Genomic DNA, 21,289 nt, shown 5'->3' with positions numbered 1-21,289 from the left:
CTATACTCGGACCAATACGGTATTATCTGTTTCAGCTAGGATGTCACCTCGATCATGCATGTTCATCAAAAAGGTAACAGTGGCAAAGTAAATGGTTTGATGAGACAGGTGCCCTGTTCAATCCTGGGTAACACTAAGCTGTATTGATGTAGATTCATTTACTCCATTGCACTGCTATCAACACACCTCCTTCAGTGAATGGAATCTGTCCGGCATAACATCAGAGGTGAAAGTGTAGTTAAAACCTATACTTTATTTCACCTCGATTTTGGTAGTGAGTCAAGTGCATATTTTGCTAGTAGCAGTATTGAATCGAGTATGCTAAACATAATCCTGTAGAGTGTACACACGTGCATGTTTGTCGGTATGCTCGCCGCACAATCGCATCAAAGCACCAATGGCACTACCAAAACTTGAGGTTATACAAAGTATAGTATGACATTAAATACCAAGCCACAATGGTGCTATAATTCTGTGTCGTCTGGGTGATACATCTCACTTAGTAACCTGTATACATATGAAGGTGCATTACCACCACTGTAATACAAAAAGATAACAAATAAGATTAGTATATCTAATTTGATAAGCACTTTTGTACCTGTACACATAAGGCCAAGAAATAAAAAATTTGCTTGCCCTCCAGTGGCATTTTTGGGGTGGGTTGGTCGGTTGGGAAAATATCTATATTTTTTTTAATGACTCGCTACTGTATAGGCCTGTAGGCAATGAACATTGGTCATGTGGAAAGATACTTCAATACATCACTTCAGACCTTCAATACGCAAGATACATCATAGAAATTGATTCAATTAGAACGCCTGCATACTTACCGGCTTTTTAGGATTTTGACGGCTTCATGTTTATGATGGTATAATTTTCTTAATTCCCTCTCATTTCATTATTTTAATAAGCGCCACCCCTGAAAGTGTATGACTTTTTTACAACGTTTATGTGCACTGGCTTTACTCTGGGGAAAGTTTAAAAATTTGTTCATCCCATTAAAAACCCAGAGAACTAAGTATAATAAATTTCATACTTATGTGACTTTGTGTATTTGTTATAAATATGCAGTTCTAATGCTTTCTGCTAGGAATGTAACGAACATCATTCTAACCTAATTCGAACAGTTCGAATCCTGCCGGAATGCACTGTTTTGTTTTGTTTTTTCAACGTTTATGTGCACTGGCCTACTCTGGGGAAATATTAAAAAATTGTTCATCCCGATAACCCAGAGAACTAAGTATAATAATTTTCAGTGTACGACTTGGTGCCTAAGGTGCCAATTAGGTTATCAGCTATTCCAGTTGAAATCCATACACCCCAATGAAAGACACGACCTTAATCTCCCACACAGGGAGTGTGAATTGCAAATGGGGTTTACCTGTATGGGTGACCCCATTTGAAACCTTCACCACAAAAACTACACGTGAAAAATATTACCGGGACATATAGAATTTTAAAGTTGCTCCCAATTACACTGTACTTACATATTCGATATATAGAGAGTAACTAATTCTGGAGGCACGTAGTCAAACGCTGGATTGTGTATATGTACTTTAGACAATATATCACCCTCGGAAAATTTCACTATGTCTTGTGGTGACTCAAACTTGTTGAATGTTTCCTGAAATGAAAAAACAAAACATGTCAGTGGAGTGGAGGATAATTGTGACCATCCATCTCAAACCACTCGTAAAGTCGGCAAATTGTATTTCGAGTTACAGTCCAAAATGTGCATAAAGCTTGTATTCATAATGTACCTAATAATTGTCCTACAAGTGTCTCATTTCAGTCCAGTCAAATACCAATCTTTAATCCTATTGTTGAAGAGGATAATAAGCTTATACTTATAGTAAATAGCTTTAGTCTTTGTTTGCTTTGGCTAAATCCTGTTCAAATGGTGAGTTAACCAACAATTAACAATGAGAGGACATTCCTGAACCTCGTTTGACTTGGGGATGATTTAAAGTGACCAAATATGACCATTTGATATTTAATACCAGCAATGTATATAGAAAAAGAGATATACATGTATTGTAGCACCAAAATAATGTACCTTTTTACTGAAGTAGCAAAGTTTAACAAGCCATAACCCCGCTTCTGGATATTGTTTGAAGTTAAATGATATATCATTGTAAAGCTTATGATATATATTTTCTAAATACGCAAGAAAACATAATTGACCAGGGGCCGACTTTACGAGCGTTTCGATGTGGATGGTCACAATTAGAGGTTAATGACTCAATACGATTTCGATGTGGATGGTCACAATTAGAGGTTAATGACTCAATATGATTTTGATGTGGATGGTCACAATTAGAGGTTAATGACTCAATATGATTTTGATGTGGATGGTCACAATTAGAGGTTAATGACTCAATACGATTTCGATGTGGATGGTCACAATTAGAGGTTAATGACTCAATACGATTTCGATGTGGATGGTCACAATTAGAGGTTAATGACTCAATACGATTCGATGTGGATGTGGATGGTCACAATTAGAGGTTAATGACTCAATACGATTTCGATGTGGATGGTCACAATTAGAGGTTAATGACTCAATATGATTTCGATGTGGATGGTCACAATTAGAGGTTAATGACTCAATACGATTTCGATGTGGATGGTCACAATTAGAGGTTAATGACTCAATACGATTTCGATGTGGATGGTCACAATTAGAGGTTAATGACTCAATACGATTTCGATGTGGATGGTCACAATTAGAGGTTAATGACTCAATACGATTTCGATGTGGATGGTCACAATTAGAGGTTAATGACTCAATACGATTTCGATGTGGATGGTCACAATTAGAGGTTAATGACTCAATATGATTTCGATGTGGATGGTCACAATTAGAGGTTAATGACTCAATATGATTTCGATGTGGATGGTCACAATTAGAGGTTAATGACTCAATACGATTTCGATGTGGATGGTCACAATTAGAGGTTAATGACTCAATACGATTTCGATGTGGATGGTCACAATTAGAGGTTAATGACTCAATACGATTTCGATGTGGATGGTCACAATTAGAGGTTAATGACTCAATACGATTTCGATGTGGATGGTCACAATTAGAGGTTAATGACTCAATATGATTTAGATGTGGATGGTCACAATTAGAGGTTAATGACTCAATATGATTTCGATGTGGATGGTCACAATTAGAGGTTAATGACTCAATATGATTTCGATGTGGATGGTCACAATTAGAGGTTAATGACTCAATATGATTTCGATGTGGATGGTCACAATTAGAGGTTAATGACTCAATACGATTTCGATGTGGATGGTCACAATTAGAGGTTAATGACTCAATACGATTTCGATGTGGATGGTCACAATTAGAGGTTAATGACTCAATATGATTTCGATGTGGATGGTCACAATTAGAGGTTAATGACTCAATACGATTTCGATGTGGATGGTCACAATTAGAGGTTAATGACTCAATATGATTTCGATGTGGATGGTCACAATTAGAGGTTAATGACTCAATACGATTTTGATGTGGATGGTCACAATTAGAGGTTAATGACTCAATACGATTTCGATGTGGATGGTCACAATTAGAGGTTAATGACTCAATATGATTTCGATGTGGATGGTCACAATTAGAGGTTAATGACTCAATATGATTTCGATGTGGATGGTCACAATTAGAGGTTAATGACTCAATACGATTTCGATGTGGATGGTCACAATTAGAGGTTAATGACTCAATATGATTTCGATGTGGATGGTCACAATTAGAGGTTAATGACTCAATATGATTTCGATGTGGATGGTCACAATTAGAGGTTAATGACTCAATATGATTTCGATGTGGATGGTCACAATTAGAGGTTAATGACTCAATATGATTTCGATGTGGATGGTCACAATTAGAGGTTAATGACTCAATACGATTTCGATGTGGATGGTCACAATTAGAGGTTAATGACTCAATATGATTTCGATGTGGATGGTCACAATTAGAGGTTAATGACTCAATATGATTTCGATGTGGATGGTCACAATTAGAGGTTAATGACTCAATACGATTTCGATGTGGATGGTCACAATTAGAGGTTAATGACTCAATACGATTTTGATGTGGATGGTCACAATTAGAGGTTAATGACTCAATACGATTTCGATGTGGATGGTCACAATTAGAGGTTAATGACTCAATACGATTTCGATGTGGATGGTCACAATTAGAGGTTAATGACTCAATACGATTTCGATGTGGATGGTCACAATTAGAGGTTAATGACTCAATATGATTTCGATGTGGATGGTCACAATTAGAGGTTAATGACTCAATACGATTTCGATGTGGATGGTCACAATTAGAGGTTAATGACTCAATACGATTTCGATGTGGATGGTCACAATTAGAGGTTAATGACTCAATACGATTTCGATGTGGATGGTCACAATTAGAGGTTAATGACTCAATACGATTTCGATGTGGATGGTCACAATTAGAGGTTAATGACTCAATACGATTTTGATGTGGATGGTCACAATTAGAGGTTAATGACTCAATACGATTTCGATGTGGATGGTCACAATTAGAGGTTAATGACTCAATACGATTTCGATGTGGATGGTCACAATTAGAGGTTAATGACTCAATACGATTTCGATGTGGATGGTCACAATTAGAGGTTAATGACTCAATACGATTTCGATGTGGATGGTCACAATTAGAGGTTAATGACTCAATACGATTTCGATGTGGATGGTCACAATTAGAGGTTAATGACTCAATACGATTTCGATGTGGATGGTCACAATTAGAGGTTAATGACTCAATACGATTTTGATGTGGATGGTCACAATTAGAGGTTAATGACTCAATACGATTTCGATGTGGATGGTCACAATTAGAGGTTAATGACTCAATACGATTTCGATGTGGATGGTCACAATTAGAGGTTAATGACTCAATACGATTTCGATGTGGATGGTCACAATTAGAGGTTAATGACTCAATACGATTTCGATGTGGATGGTCACAATTAGAGGTTAATGACTCAATACGATTTCGATGTGGATGGTCACAATTAGAGGTTAATGACTCAATACGATTTCGATGTGGATGGTCACAATTAGAGGTTAATGACTCAATACGATTTCGATGTGGATGGTCACAATTAGAGGTTAATGACTCAATACGATTTCGATGTGGATGGTCACAATTAGAGGTTAATGACTCAATACGATTTCGATGTGGATGGTCACAATTAGAGGTTAATGACTCAATACGATTTCGATGTGGATGGTCACAATTAGAGGTTAATGACTCAATACGATTTCGATGTGGATGGTCACAATTAGAGGTTAATGACTCAATATGATTTCGATGTGGATGGTCACAATTAGAGGTTAATGACTCAATACGATTTCGATGTGGATGGTCACAATTAGAGGTTAATGACTCAATACGATTTCGATGTGGATGGTCACAATTAGAGGTTAATGACTCAATACGATTTCGATGTGGATGGATCACAATCACAATTAGAGGTTAATGACTCAATACGATTTCGATGTGGATGGTCACAATTAGAGGTTAATGACTCAATATGATTTCGATGTGGATGGTCACAATTAGAGGTTAATGACTCAATACGATTTCGATGTGGATGGTCACAATTAGAGGTTAATGACTCAATACGATTTCGATGTGGATGGTCACAATTAGAGGTTAATGACTCAATACGATTTCGATGTGGATGGTCACAATTAGAGGTTAATGACTCAATACGATTTCGATGTGGATGGTCACAATTAGAGGTTAATGACTCAATACGATTTCGATGTGGATGGTCACAATTAGGGGTTAATGACTCAATACGATTTCGATGTGGATGGTCACAATTAGAGGTTAATGACTCAATACGATTTCGATGTGGATGGTCACAATTAGAGGTTAATGACTCAATACGATTTCGATGTGGATGGTCACAATTAGAGGTTAATGACTCAATACGATTTCGATGTGGATGGTCACAATTAGAGGTTAATGACTCAATACGATTTCGATGTGGATGGTCACAATTAGAGGTTAATGACTCAATACGATTTCGATGTGGATGGTCACAATTAGAGGTTAATGACTCAATACGATTTCGATGTGGATGGTCACAATTAGAGGTTAATGACTCAATATGATTTCGATGTGGATGGTCACAATTAGAGGTTAATGACTCAATACGATTTCGATGTGGATGGTCACAATTAGAGGTTAATGACTCAATACGATTTCGATGTGGATGGTCACAATTAGAGGTTAATGACTCAATACGATTTCGATGTGGATGGTCACAATTAGAGGTTAATGACTCAATATGATTTCGATGTGGATGGTCACAATTAGAGTTTAATGACTCAATACGATTTCGATGTGGATGGTCACAATTAGAGGTTAATGACTCAATATGATTTCGATGTGGATGGTCACAATTAGAGGTTAATGACTCAATACGATTTCGATGTGGATGGTCACAATTAGAGGTTAATGACTCAATATGATTTCGATGTGGATGGTCACAATTAGAGGTTAATGACTCAATACGATTTCGATGTGGATGGTCACAATTAGAGGTTAATGACTCAATACGATTTCGATGTGGATGGTCACAATTAGAGGTTAATGACTCAATACAATTTCGATGTGGGTTAATGACTCAATACGATTTCGATGTGGATGGTCACAATTAGAGGTTAATGACTCAATACGATTTCGATGTGGATGGTCACAATTAGAGGTTAATGACTCAATACGATTTCGATGTGGATGGTCACAATTAGAGGTTAATGACTCAATACGATTTCGATGTGGATGGTCACAATTAGAGGTTAATGACTCAATACGATTTCGATGTGGATGGTCACAATTAGAGGTTAATGACTCAATATGATTTCGATGACTCAATACGATTTCGATGTGGATGGTCACAATTAGAGGTTAATGACTCAATACGATTTTGATGTGGATGGTCACAATTAGAGGTTAATTAGAGGTTATGACTCAATACGATTTCGATGTGGATGGTCACAATTAGAGGTTAATGACTCAATACGATTTCGATGTGGATGGTCACAATTAGAGGTTAATGACTCAATACGATTTCGATGTGGATGGTCACAATTAGAGGTTAATGACTCAATACGATTTCGATGTGGATGGTCACAATTAGAGGTTAATGACTCAATACGATTTCGATGTGGATGGTCACAATTAGAGGTTAATGACTCAATACGATTTCGATGTGGATGGTCACAATTAGAGGTTAATGACTCAATACGATTTCGATGTGGATGGTCACAATTAGAGGTTAATGACTCAATACGATTTCGATGTGGATGGTCACAATTAGAGGTTAATGACTCAATACGATTTCGATGTGGATGGTCACAATTAGAGGTTAATGACTCAATACGATTTCGATGTGGATGGTCACAATTAGAGGTTAATGACTCAATACGATTTCGATGTGGATGGTCACAATTAGAGGTTAATGACTCAATACGATTTCGATGTGGATGGTCACAATTAGAGGTTAATGACTCAATACGATTTCGATGTGGATGGTCACAATTAGAGGTTAATGACTCAATACGATTTCGATGTGGATGGTCACAATTAGAGGTTAACTCAATACGATTTCTGTGGATGGTCAATACGATTTCGATGATGGATGGTCACAATTAGAGGTTAATGACTCAATACGATTTCGATGTGGATGGTCACAATTAGAGGTTAATGACTCAATACGATTTCGATGTGGATGGTCACAATTAGAGGTTAATGACTCAATACGATTTCGATGTGGATGGTCACAATTAGAGGTTAATGACTCAATACGATTTCGATGTGGATGGTCACAATTAGAGGTTAATGACTCAATACGATTTCGATGTGGATGGTCACAATTAGAGGTTAATGACTCAATACGATTTCGATGTGGATGGTCACAATTAGAGGTTAATGACTCAATACGATTTCGATGTGGATGGTCACAATTAGAGGTTAATGACTTAATACGATTTCGATGTGGATGGTCACAATTAGAGGTTAATGACTCAATATGATTTCGATGTGGATGGTCACAATTAGAGGTTAATGACTCAATACGATTTCGATGTGGATGGTCATTAGAGGTTAATGACTCAATACGATTTCGATGTGGATGGTCACAATTAGAGGTTAATGACTCAATACGATTTCGATGTGGATGGTCACAATTAGAGGTTAATGACTCAATACGATTTCGATGTGGATGGTCACAATTAGAGGTTAATGACTCAATACGATTTCGATGTGGATGGTCACAATTAGAGGTTAATGACTCAATACGATTTCGATGTGGATGGTCACAATTAGAGGTTAATGACTCAATACGATTTCGATGTGGATGGTCACAATTAGAGGTTAATGACTCAATACGATTTCGATGTGGATGGTCACAATTAGAGGTTAATGACTCAATACGATTTCGATGTGGATGGTCACAATTAGAGGTTAATGACTCAATACGATTTCGATGTGGATGGTCACAATTAGAGGTTAATGACTCAATACGAATTCGATGTGGATGGTCACAATTAGAGGTTAATGACTCAATATGATTTCGATGTGGATGGTCACAATTAGAGGTTAATGACTCAATACGATTTCGATGTGGATGGTCACAATTAGAGGTTAATGACTCAATACGATTTCGATGTGGATGGTCACAATTAGAGGTTAATGACTCAATACGATTTCGATGTGGATGGTCACAATTAGAGGTTAATGACTCAATACGATTTCGATGTGGATGGTCACAATTAGAGGTTAATGACTCAATACGATTTCGATGTGGATGGTCACAATTAGAGGTTAATGACTCAATACGATTTCGATGTGGATGGTCACAATTAGAGGTTAATGACTCAATACGATTTCGATGTGGATGGTCACAATTAGAGGTTAATGACTCAATACGATTTCGATGTGGATGGTCACAATTAGAGGTTAATGACTCAATACGATTTCGATGTGGATGGTCACAATTAGAGGTTAATGACTGAATACTATTTTTCGATGTGGATGGTCACAATTAGAGGTTAATGACTCAATACGATTTCGATGTGGATGGTCACAATTAGAGGTTAATGACTCAATACGATTTCGATGTGGATGGTCACAATTAGAGGTTAATGACTCAATACGATTTCGATGTGGATGGTCACAATTAGAGGTTAATGACTCAATACGATTTCGATGTGGATGGTCACAATTAGAGGTTAATGACTCAATACGATTTCGATGTGGATGGTCACAATTAGAGGTTAATGACTCAATACGATTTCGATGTGGATGGTCACAATTAGAGGTTAATGACTCAATACGATTTCGATGTGGATGGTCACAATTAGAGGTTAATGACTCAATACGATTTCGATGTGGATGGTCACAATTAGAGGTTAATGACTCAATACGATTTCGATGTGGATGGTCACAATTAGAGGTTAATGACTCAATACGATTTCGATGTGGATGGTCACAATTAGAGGTTAATGACTCAATATGATTTCGATGTGGATGGTCACAATTAGAGGTTAATGACTCAATATGATTTCGATGTGGATGGTCACAATTAGAGGTTAATGACTCAATACGATTTCGATGTGGATGGTCACAATTAGAGGTTAATGACTCAATACGATTTCGATGTGGATGGTCACAATTAGAGGTTAATGACTCAATACGATTTCGATGTGGATGGTCACAATTAGAGGTTAATGACTCAATACGATTTCGATGTGGATGGTCACAATTAGAGGTTAATGACTCAATATGATTTCGATGTGGATGGTCACAATTAGAGGTTAATGACTCAATACGATTTCGATGTGGATGGTCACAATTAGAGGTTAATGACTCAATACGATTTCGATGTGGATGGTCACAATTAGAGGTTAATGACTCAATACGATTTCGATGTGGATGGTCACAATTATTAGAGGTTAATGACTCAATACGATTTCGATGTGGATGGTCACAATTAGAGGTTAATGACTCAATACGATTTCGATGTGGATGGTCACAATTAGAGGTTAATGACTCAATACGATTTCGATGTGGATGGTCACAATTAGAGGTTAATGACTCAATACGATTTCGATGTGGATGGTCACAATTAGAGGTTAATGACTCAATACGATTTCGATGTGGATGGTCACAATTAGAGGTTAATGACTCAATACGATTTCGATGTGGATGGTCACAATTAGAGGTTAATGACTCAATACGATTTCGATGTGGATGGTCACAATTAGAGGTTAATGACTCAATACGATTTCGATGTGGATGGTCACAATTAGAGGTTAATGACTCAATACGATTTCGATGTGGATGGTCACAATTAGAGGTTAATGACTCAATACGATTTCGATGTGGATGGTCACAATTAGAGGTTAATGACTCAATACGATTTCGATGTGGATGGTCACAATTAGAGGTTAATGACTCAATACGATTTCGATGTGGATGGTCACAATTAGAGGTTAATGACTCAATACGATTTCGATGTGGATGGTCACAATTAGAGGTTAATGACTCAATATGATTTCGATGTGGATGGTCACAATTAGAGGTTAATGACTCAATACGATTTCGATGTGGATGGTCACAATTAGAGGTTAATGACTCAATACGATTTCGATGTGGATGGTCACAATTAGAGGTTAATGACTCAATACGATTTCGATGTGGATGGTCACAATTAGAGGTTAATGACTCAATACGATTTCGATGTGGATGGTCACAATTAGAGGTTAATGACTCAATACGATTTCGATGTGGATGGTCACAATTAGAGGTTAATGACTCAATACGATTTCGATGTGGATGGTCACAATTAGAGGTTAATGACTCAATACGATTTCGATGTGGATGGTCACAATTAGAGGTTAATGACTCAATACGATTTCGATGTGGATGGTCACAATTAGAGGTTAATGACTCAATATGATTTCGATGTGGATGGTCACAATTAGAGGTTAATGACTCAATACGATTTCGATGATGGATGGTCACAATTAGAGGTTAATGACTCAATACGATTTCGATGTGGATGGTCACAATTAGAGGTTAATGACTCAATACGATTTCGATGTGGATGGTCACAATTAGAGGTTAATGACTCAATACGATTTCGATGTGGATGGTCACAATTAGAGGTTAATGACTCAATATGATTTCGATGTGGATGGTCACAATTAGAGGTTAATGACTCAATACGATTTCGATGTGGATGGTCACAATTAGAGGTTAATGACTCAATACGATTTCGATGTGGATGGTCACAATTAGAGGTTAATGACTCAATACGATTTCGATGTGGATGGTCAATTAATGACTCAATACGATTTCGATGTGGATGGTCACAATTAGAGGTTAATGACTCAATACGATTTCGATGTGGATGGTCACAATTAGGTTAATGACTCAATACGATTTCGATGTGGATCAATACTCAATACGATTTCGATGTGGATGGTCACAATTAGAGGTTAATGACTCAATACGATTTCGATGTGGATGGTCACAATTAGAGGTTAATGACTCAATACGATTTCGATGTGGATGGTCACAATTAGAGGTTAATGACTCAATACGATTTCGATGTGGATGGTCACAATTAGAGGTTAATGACTCAATACGATTTCGATGTGGATGGTCACAATTAGAGGTTAATGACTCAATACGATTTCGATGTGGATGGTCACAATTAGAGGTTAATGACTCAATACGATTTCGATGTGGATGGTCACAATTAGAGGTTAATGACTCAATACGATTTCGATGTGGATGGTCACAATTAGAGGTTAATGACTCAATACGATTTCGATGTGGATGGTCACAATTAGAGGTTAATGACTCAATACGATTTCGATGTGGATGGTCACAATTAGAGGTTAATGACTCAATACGATTTCGATGTGGATGGTCACAATTAGAGGTTAATGACTCAATACGATTTCGATGTGGATGGTCACAATTAGAGGTTAATGACTCAATACGATTTCGATGTGGATGGTCACAATTAGAGGTTAATGACTGAATACAATACGATTTCGATGTGGATGGTCACAATTAGAGGTTAATGACTCAATACGATTTCGATGTGGATGGTCACAATTAGAGGTTAATGACTCAATACGATTTCGATGTGGATGGTCACAATTAGAGGTTAATGACTCAATACGATTTCGATGTGGATGGTCACAATTAGAGGTTAATGACTCAATACGATTTCGATGTGGATGGTCACAATTAGAGGTTAATGACTCAATATGATTTCGATGTGGATGGTCACAATTAGAGGTTAATGACTCAATACGATTTCGATGTGGATGGTCACAATTAGAGGTTAATGACTCAATACGATTTCGATGTGGATGGTCACAATTAGAGGTTAATGACTCAATACGATTTCGATGTGGATGGTCACAATTAGAGGTTAATGACTCAATACGATTTCGATGTGGATGGTCACAATTAGAGGTTAATGACTCAATACGATTTCGATGTGGATGGTCACAATTAGAGGTTAATGACTCAATACGATTTCGATGTGGATGGTCACAATTAGAGGTTAATGACTCAATACGATTTCGATGTGGATGGTCACAATTAGAGGTTAATGACTCAATACGATTTCGATGTGGATGGTCACAATTAGAGGTTAATGACTCAATACGATTTTCGATGTGGATGGTCACAATTAGAGGTTAATGACTCAATACGATTTCGATGTGGATGGTCACAATTAGAGGTTAATGACTCAATATGATTTCGATGTGGATGGTCACAATTAGAGGTTAATGACTCAATACGATTTCGATGTGGATGGTCACAATTAGAGGTTAATGACTCAATACGATTTCGATGTGGATGGTCACAATTAGAGGTTAATGACTCAATACGATTTCGATGTGGATGGTCACAATTAGAGGTTAATGACTCAATACGATTTCGATGTGGATGGTCACAATTAGAGGTTAATGACTCAATACGATTTCGATGTGGATGGTCACAATTAGAGGTTAATGACTCAATACGATTTCGATGTGGATGGTCACAATTAGAGGTTAATGACTCAATATGATTTCGATGTGGATGGTCACAATTAGAGGTTAATGACTCAATACGATTTCGATGTGGATGGTCACAATTAGAGGTTAATGACTCAATACGATTTCGATGTGGATGGTCACAATTAGAGGTTAATGACTCAATACGATTTCGATGTGGATGGTCACAATTAGAGGTTAATGACTCAATACGATTTCGATGTGGATGGTCACAATTAGAGGTTAATGACTCAATACGATTTCGATGTGGATGGTCACAATTAGAGGTTAATGACTCAATACGATTTCGATGTGGATGGTCACAATTAGAGGTTAATGACTCAATACGATTTCGATGTGGATGGTCACAATTAGAGGTTAATGACTCAATACGATTTCGATGTGGATGGTCACAATTAGAGGTTAATGACTCAATATGATTTCGATGTGGATGGTCACAATTAGAGGTTAATGACTCAATACGATTTCGATGTGGATGGTCACAATTAGAGGTTAATGACTCAATACGATTTCGATGTGGATGGTCACAATTAGAGGTTAATGACTCAATACGATTTCGATGTGGATGGTCACAATTAGAGGTTAATGACTCAATACGATTTCGATGTGGATGGTCACAATTAGAGGTTAATGACTCAATACGATTTCGATGTGGATGGTCACAATTAGAGGTTAATGACTCAATACGATTTCGATGTGGATGGTCACAATTAGAGGTTAATGACTCAATACGATTTCGATGTGGATGGTCACAATTAGAGGTTAATGACTCAATACGATTTCGATGTGGATGGTCACAATTAGAGGTTAATGACTCAATACGATTTCGATGTGGATGGTCACAATTAGAGGTTAATGACTCAATACGATTTCGATGTGGATGGTCACAATTAGAGGTTAATGACTCATACGACTTAGAGGTTAATGACAATACGATTTCGATGTGGATGGTCACAATTAGAGGTTAATGACTCAATACGATTTCGATGTGGATGGTCACAATTAGAGGTTAATGACTCAATATGATTTCGATGATTCACAATTAGATGTTAATGGATGGTCACAATTAGAGGTTAATGACTCAATACGATTTCGATGTGGATGGTCACAATTAGAGGTTAATGACTCAATACGATTTCGATGTGGATGGTCACAATTAGAGGTTAATGACTCAATACGATTTCGATGTGGATGGTCACAATTAGAGGTTAATGAGTCAAGGTTAATGACTCAATACGATTTCGATGTGGATGGTCACAATTAGAGGTTAATGACTCAAGACGATTTCGATGTGGATGGTCATGAGGTTAATGACTCAATACGATGGTCACAATTAGAGGTTAATGACTCAATACGATTTCGATGTGGATGGTCACAATTAGAGGTTAATGACTCAATACGATTTCGATGTGGATGGTCACAATTAGAGGTTAATGACTCAATACGATTTCGATGTGGATGGTCACAATTAGAGGTTAATGACTCAATACGATTTCGATGTGGATGGTCACAATTAGAGGTTAATGACTCAATACGATTTCGATGTGGATGGTCACAATTAGAGGTTAATGACTCAATACGATTTCGATGTGGATGGTCACAATTAGAGGTTAATGACTCAATACGATTTCGATGTGGATGGTCACAATTAGAGGTTAATGACTCAATACGATTTCGATGTGGATGGTCACAATTAGAGGTTAATGACTCAATACGATTTCGATGTGGATGGTCACAATTAGAGGTTAATGACTCAATACGATTTCGATGTGGATGGTCACAATTAGAGGTTAATGACTCAATACGATTTCGATGTGATGGTCACAATTAGAGTTAATGACTCAATACGATTTCGATGTGGATGGTCACAATTAGAGGTTAATGACTCAATACGATTTCGATGTGGATGGTCACAATTAGAGGTTAATGACTCAATACGATTTCGATGTGGATGGTCACAATTAGAGGTTAATGACTCAATACGATTTCGATGTGGATGGTCACAATTAGAGGTTAATGACTCAATACGATTTCGATGTGGATGGTCACAATTAGAGGTTAATGACTCAATACGATTTCGATGTGGATGGTCACAATTAGAGGTTAATGACTCAATACGATTTCGATGTGGATGGTCACAATTAGAGGTTAATGACTCAATACGATTTCGATGTGGATGGTCACAATTAGAGGTTAATGACTCAATACGATTTCGATGTGGATGGTCACAATTAGAGGTTAATGACTCAATACGATTTCGATGTGGATGGTCACAATTAGAGGTTAATGACTCAATACGATTTCGATGTGGATGGTCACAATTAGAGGTTAATGACTCAATACGATTTCGATGTGGATGGTCACAATTAGAGGTTAATGACTCAATACGATTTCGATGTGGATGGTCACAATTAGAGGTTAATGACTCAATACGATTTCGATGTGGATGGTCACAATTAGAGGTTAATGACTCAATACGATTTCGATGGGGATGGTCACAATTAGAGGTTAATGACTCAATACGATTTCGATGTGGATGGTCACAATTAGAGGTTAATGACTCAATACGATTTCGATGTGGATGGTCACAATTAGAGGTTAATGACTCAATACGATTTCGATGTGGATGGTCACAATTAGAGGTTAATGACTCAATACGATTTCGATGTGGATGGTCACAATTAGAGGTTAATGACTCAATACGATTTCGATGTGGATGGTCACAATTAGAGGTTAATGACTCAATACGATTTCGATGTGGATGGGTCAATACAATTGGATGGTCAGGGTTAATGACTCAATACGATTTCGATGTGGATGGTCACAATTAGAGGTTAATGACTCAATACGATTTCGATGTGGATGGTCACAATTAGAGGTTAATGACTCAATACGATTTCGATGTGGATGGTCACAATTAGAGGTTAATGACTCAATACGATTTCGATGTGGATGGTCACAATTAGAGGTTAATGACTCAATATGATTTCGATGTGGATGGTCACAATTAGAGGTTAATGACTCAATACGATTTCGATGTGGATGGTCACAATTAGAGGTTAATGACTCAATACGATTTCGATGTGGATGGTCACAATTAGAGGTTAATGACTCAATACGATTTCGATGTGGATGGTCACAATTAGAGGTTAATGACTCAATACGATTTCATGTGGATGGTCAGAGGTTAATGACTCAATACGATTTCGATGTGGATGGTCACAATTAGAGGTTAATGACTCAATACGATTTCGATGTGGATGGTCACAATTAGAGGTTAATGACTCAATATGATTTCGATGTGGATGGTCACAATTAGAGGTTAATGACTCAATACGATTTCGATGTGGATGGTCACAATTAGAGGTTAATGACTCAATACGATTTCGATGTGGATGGTCACAATTAGAGGTTAATGACTCAATACGATTTCGATGTGGATGGTCACAATTAGAGGTTAATGACTCAATATGATTTCGATGTGGATGGTCACAATTAGAGGTTAATGACTCAATACGATTTCGATGTGGATGGTCACAATTAGAGGTTAATGACTCAATACGATTTCGATGTGGATGGTCACAATTAGAGGTTAATGACTCAATACGATTTCGATGTGGATGGTCACAATTAGGGTTAATGACTCAATACGATTTCGATGTGGATGGTCACAATTAGAGGTTAATGACTCAATACGATTTCGATGTGGATGGTCACAATTAGAGGTTAATGACTCAATACGATTTCGATGTGGATGGTCACAATTAGAGGTTAATGACTCAATACGATTTCGATGTGGATGGTCACAATTAGAGGTTAATGACTCAATACGATTTCGATGTGGATGGTCACAATTAGAGGTTAATGACTCAATACGATTTCGATGTGGATGGTCACAATTAGAGGTTAATGACTCAATACGATTTCGATGTGGATGGTCACAATTAGAGGTTAATGACTCAATACGATTTCGATGTGGATGGTCACAATTAGAGGTTAATGACTCAATACGATTTCGATGTGGATGGTCACAATTAGAGGTTAATGACTCAATATGATTTCGATGTGGATGGTCACAATTAGAGGTTAATGACTCAATACGATTTCGATGTGGATGGTCACAATTAGAGGTTAATGACTCAATACGATTTCGATGTGGATGGTCACAATTAGAGGTTAATGACTCAATACGATTTCGATGTGGATGGTCACAATTAGAGGTTAATGACTCAATACGATTTCGATGTGGATGGTCACAATTAGAGGTTAATGACTCAATACGATTTCGATGTGGATGGTCACAATTAGAGGTTAATGACTCAATACGATTTCGATGTGGATGGTCACAATTAGAGGTTAATGACTCAATACGATTTCGATGTGGATGGTCACAATTAGAGGTTAATGACTCAATACGATTTCGATGTGGATGGTCACAATTAGAGGTTAATGACTCAATACGATTTCGATGTGGATGGTCACAATTAGAGGTTAATGACTCAATATGATTTCGATGTGGATGGTCACAATTAGAGGTTAATGACTCAATATGATTTCGATGTGGATGGTCACAATTAGAGGTTAATGACTCAATACGATTTCGATGTGGATGGTCACAATTAGAGGTTAATGACTCAATACGATTTCGATGTGGATGGTCACAATTAGAGGTTAATGACTCAATATGATTTCGATGTGGATGGTCACAATTAGAGGTTAATGACTCAATACGATTTCGATGTGGATGGTCACAATTAGAGGTTAATGACTCAATACGATTTCGATGGGGATGGTCACAATTAGAGGTTAATGACTCAATACGATTTCGATGTGGATGGTCACAATTAGAGGTTAATGACTCAATATGATTTCGATGTGGATGGTCACAATTAGAGGTTAATGACTCAATACGATTTCGATGTGGATGGTCACAATTAGAGGTTAATGACTCAATACGATTTCGATGTGGATGGTCACAATTAGAGGTTAATGACTCAATACGATTTCGATGTGGATGGTCACAATTAGAGGTTAATGACTCAATACGATTTCGATGGAGATGGTCACAATTAGAGGTTAATGACTCAATACGATTTCGATGTGGATGGTCACAATTAGAGGTTAATGACTCAATACATTTCGATGTGGATGGTCACAATTTAATGACTCAATACGATTTCGATGTGGATGGTCACAATTAGAGGTTAATGACTCAATACGATTTCGATGTGGATGGTCACAATTAGAGGTTAATGACTCAATACGATTTCGATGTGGATGGTCACAATTAGAGGTTAATGACTCAATACGATTTCGATGTGGATGGTCACAATTAGAGGTTAATGACTCAATACGATTTCGATGTGGATGGTCACAATTAGAGGTTAATGACTCAATACGATTTCGATGTGGATGGTCACAATTAGAGGTTAATGACTCAATATGATTTCGATGTGGATGGTCGTAATTAGTGGTTTAATGACTCAATACGATTTCGATGTGGATGGTCACAATTAGAGGTTAATGACTCAATACGATTTCGATGTGGATGGATGGTCACAATTAGAGGTTAATGACTCAATACGATTTCGATGTGGATGAGTTAATGACTCAATACAATTGGATGGTCACAGAGGTTAATGACTCAATACGATTTCGATGTGGATGGTCACAATTAGAGGTTAATGACTCAATACGATTTCGATGTGGATGGTCACAATTAGAGGTTAATGACTCAATACGATTTCGATGTGGATGGTCACAATTAGAGGTTAATGACTCAATACGATTTCGATGTGGATGGTCACAATTAGAGGTTAATGACTCAATACGATTTCGATGTGGATGGTCACAATTTGAGGTTAATGACTCAATACGATTTCGATGTGGATGGTCACAATTAGAGGTTAATGACTCAATACGATTTCGATGTGGATGGTCACAATTAGAGGTTAATGACTCAATACGATTTCGATGTGGATGGTCACAATTAGAGGTTAATGACTCAATACGATTTCGATGTGGATGGTCACAATTAGAGGTTAATGACTCAATATGATTTCGATGTGGATGGTCACAATTAGAGGTTAATGACTCAATACGATTTCGATGTGGATGGTCACAATTAGAGGTTAATTACTCAATACGATTTCGATGTGGATGGTCAATACAATTAGAGGTTAATGACTCAATACGATTTCGATGTGGATGGTCACAATTAGGGTTAATGACTCAATACGATTTCGATGTGGATGGTCACAATTAGAGGTTAATGACTCAATACGATTTCGATGTGGATGGTCACAATTAGAGGTTAATGACTCAATATGATTTCGATGTGGATGGTCACAATTAGAGGTTAATGACTCAATACGATTTCGATGTGGATGGTCACAATTAGAGGTTAATGACTCAATACGATTTCGATGTGGATGGTCTCAATTAGATGTTAATGACTCAATACGAATTCGATGTGGATGGTCACAATTAGAGGTTAATGACTCAATACGATTTCGATGTGGATGGTCACAATTAGAGGTTAATGACTCAATATGATTTCGATGTGGATGGTCACAATTAGAGGTTAATGACTCAATATGATTTCGATGTGGATGGTCACAATTAGAGGTTAATGACTCAATACGATTTCGATGTGGATGGTCACAATTAGAGGTTAATGACTCAATACGATTTTGATGTGGATGGTCACAATTAGAGGTTAATGACTCAATACGATTTTGATGTGGATGGTCACAATTAGAGGTTAATGACTCAATACGATTTTGATGTGGATGGTCACAATTAGAGGTTAATGACTCAATACGATTTCGATGTGGATGGTCACAATTAGAGGTTAATGACTCAATACGATTTTGATGTGGATGGTCACAATTAGAGGTTAATGACTCAATATGATTTCGATGTGGATGGTCACAATTAGAGGTTAATGACTCAATACGATTTCGATGTGGATGGTCACAATTAGAGGTTTATTAATGACTCAATACGATTTCGATGTGGATGGTCACAATTAGAGGTTAATGACTCAATATGATTTCGATGTGGATGGTCACAATTAGAGGTTAATGACTCAATACGATTTCGATGTGGATGGTCACAATTAGAGGTTAATGACTCAATATGATTTTGTTGTGGTTGCAACTTGCAAATGACAAAAATCAATACACACTCCCTTATAATTTTTTCACCGGAACAATGCACAAACCCAAAGGTAGAGTGCATTGTGATGGGGAAAAGAAATTAGAGGACAAGTGCTTTGATTTGTCATTTCCACATCAACAGAATCATATCAGTCATTAAGGGCTGGGGTATGAATGTTTGGACAGTATTTATTTTGGGACATCAGAGCACATCAGACATATCGAATTGCATTCTGAATACGAAGAATGTCATTCTGATATCAAATAATTTTCATTTTTTGAAATTCGCAATTTAATGCACATTTTATGGCAAATCATTAAAATTGATATTTTTGATATTTAACAGTACTTGAAGTAAACTTTATAAATCTGATGATTTATACTTAAAGTGTATGTAGGTGGGATGAAAAGCCGACGATCAATTGAAAATTTTGACCTTTCGTATTGAAGATATGGATTTTTCCCCAAAACACCAAAAAAAATTAGGTCTTTTTGGGAAAAAATCCATATCTTCAATATGAAAGGTCAAAATTTTCAATTGACCGTCGGCTTTTCCTACCTGCTACTTACACTTTAAGAATATATCATTAGATTTATATAATTTACTTCGAGGACTGTTATATATCAAAAATTTGAAAAATATCACATTTTTATAATTTGTCATAAAATTTGTATTATATTGTGATTTTCAAAAAATGAAAATTATTTGATATCAGAAAGACATGCTTCGTATTCAGAATGCAATTCGATAGGTCCGAGGTGCTCTCATGTCCCACAAAAAATACTGTCGAAACGCATAATAAACGCTCATTTTAGATCCCTTAAGCTCATTCAAAAACATCATATTTATCATTATGTTATTAACAAATTACAAAAACACAAGTGTATATAAAAATCCATCACAGGTGGCCCAGAATTGCTTGACCAATTAAGCCAGTGCTTTGTAGATACGCGCACAGCACACAGTAATAAGTGAA

At 37.0% G+C, this 21,289-nt stretch overlaps 1 protein-coding gene across 3 annotated transcripts in view; it reads right to left on the bottom strand.

The window, feature by feature from the left end:
* The window catches only part of LOC140141560 (translation initiation factor eIF2B subunit beta-like), a 45,768-nt gene continuing 24,479 nt past the window's right edge, over positions 1–21,289 (bottom strand). For all 3 annotated transcript variants that reach the window (XM_072163469.1, XM_072163468.1, XM_072163467.1), the window contains exons 11-12: positions 1,488–1,624; positions 1–537 (exon numbers count right to left, since the gene is read on the bottom strand). In XM_072163469.1, coding sequence (XP_072019570.1) covers positions 465–537; positions 1,488–1,624 — 210 coding nt within the window. In that variant the 3' untranslated portion in view covers positions 1–464. The remainder of the gene's footprint in view (positions 538–1,487; positions 1,625–21,289) is intronic.

This window comes from Amphiura filiformis, chromosome 19, assembly GCF_039555335.1.
Source record: "Amphiura filiformis chromosome 19, Afil_fr2py, whole genome shotgun sequence".
Classification (NCBI taxonomy): Eukaryota; Metazoa; Echinodermata; class Ophiuroidea; order Amphilepidida; family Amphiuridae; genus Amphiura; species Amphiura filiformis.
This window is presented reverse-complemented; position numbering and strand designations above follow the sequence as displayed.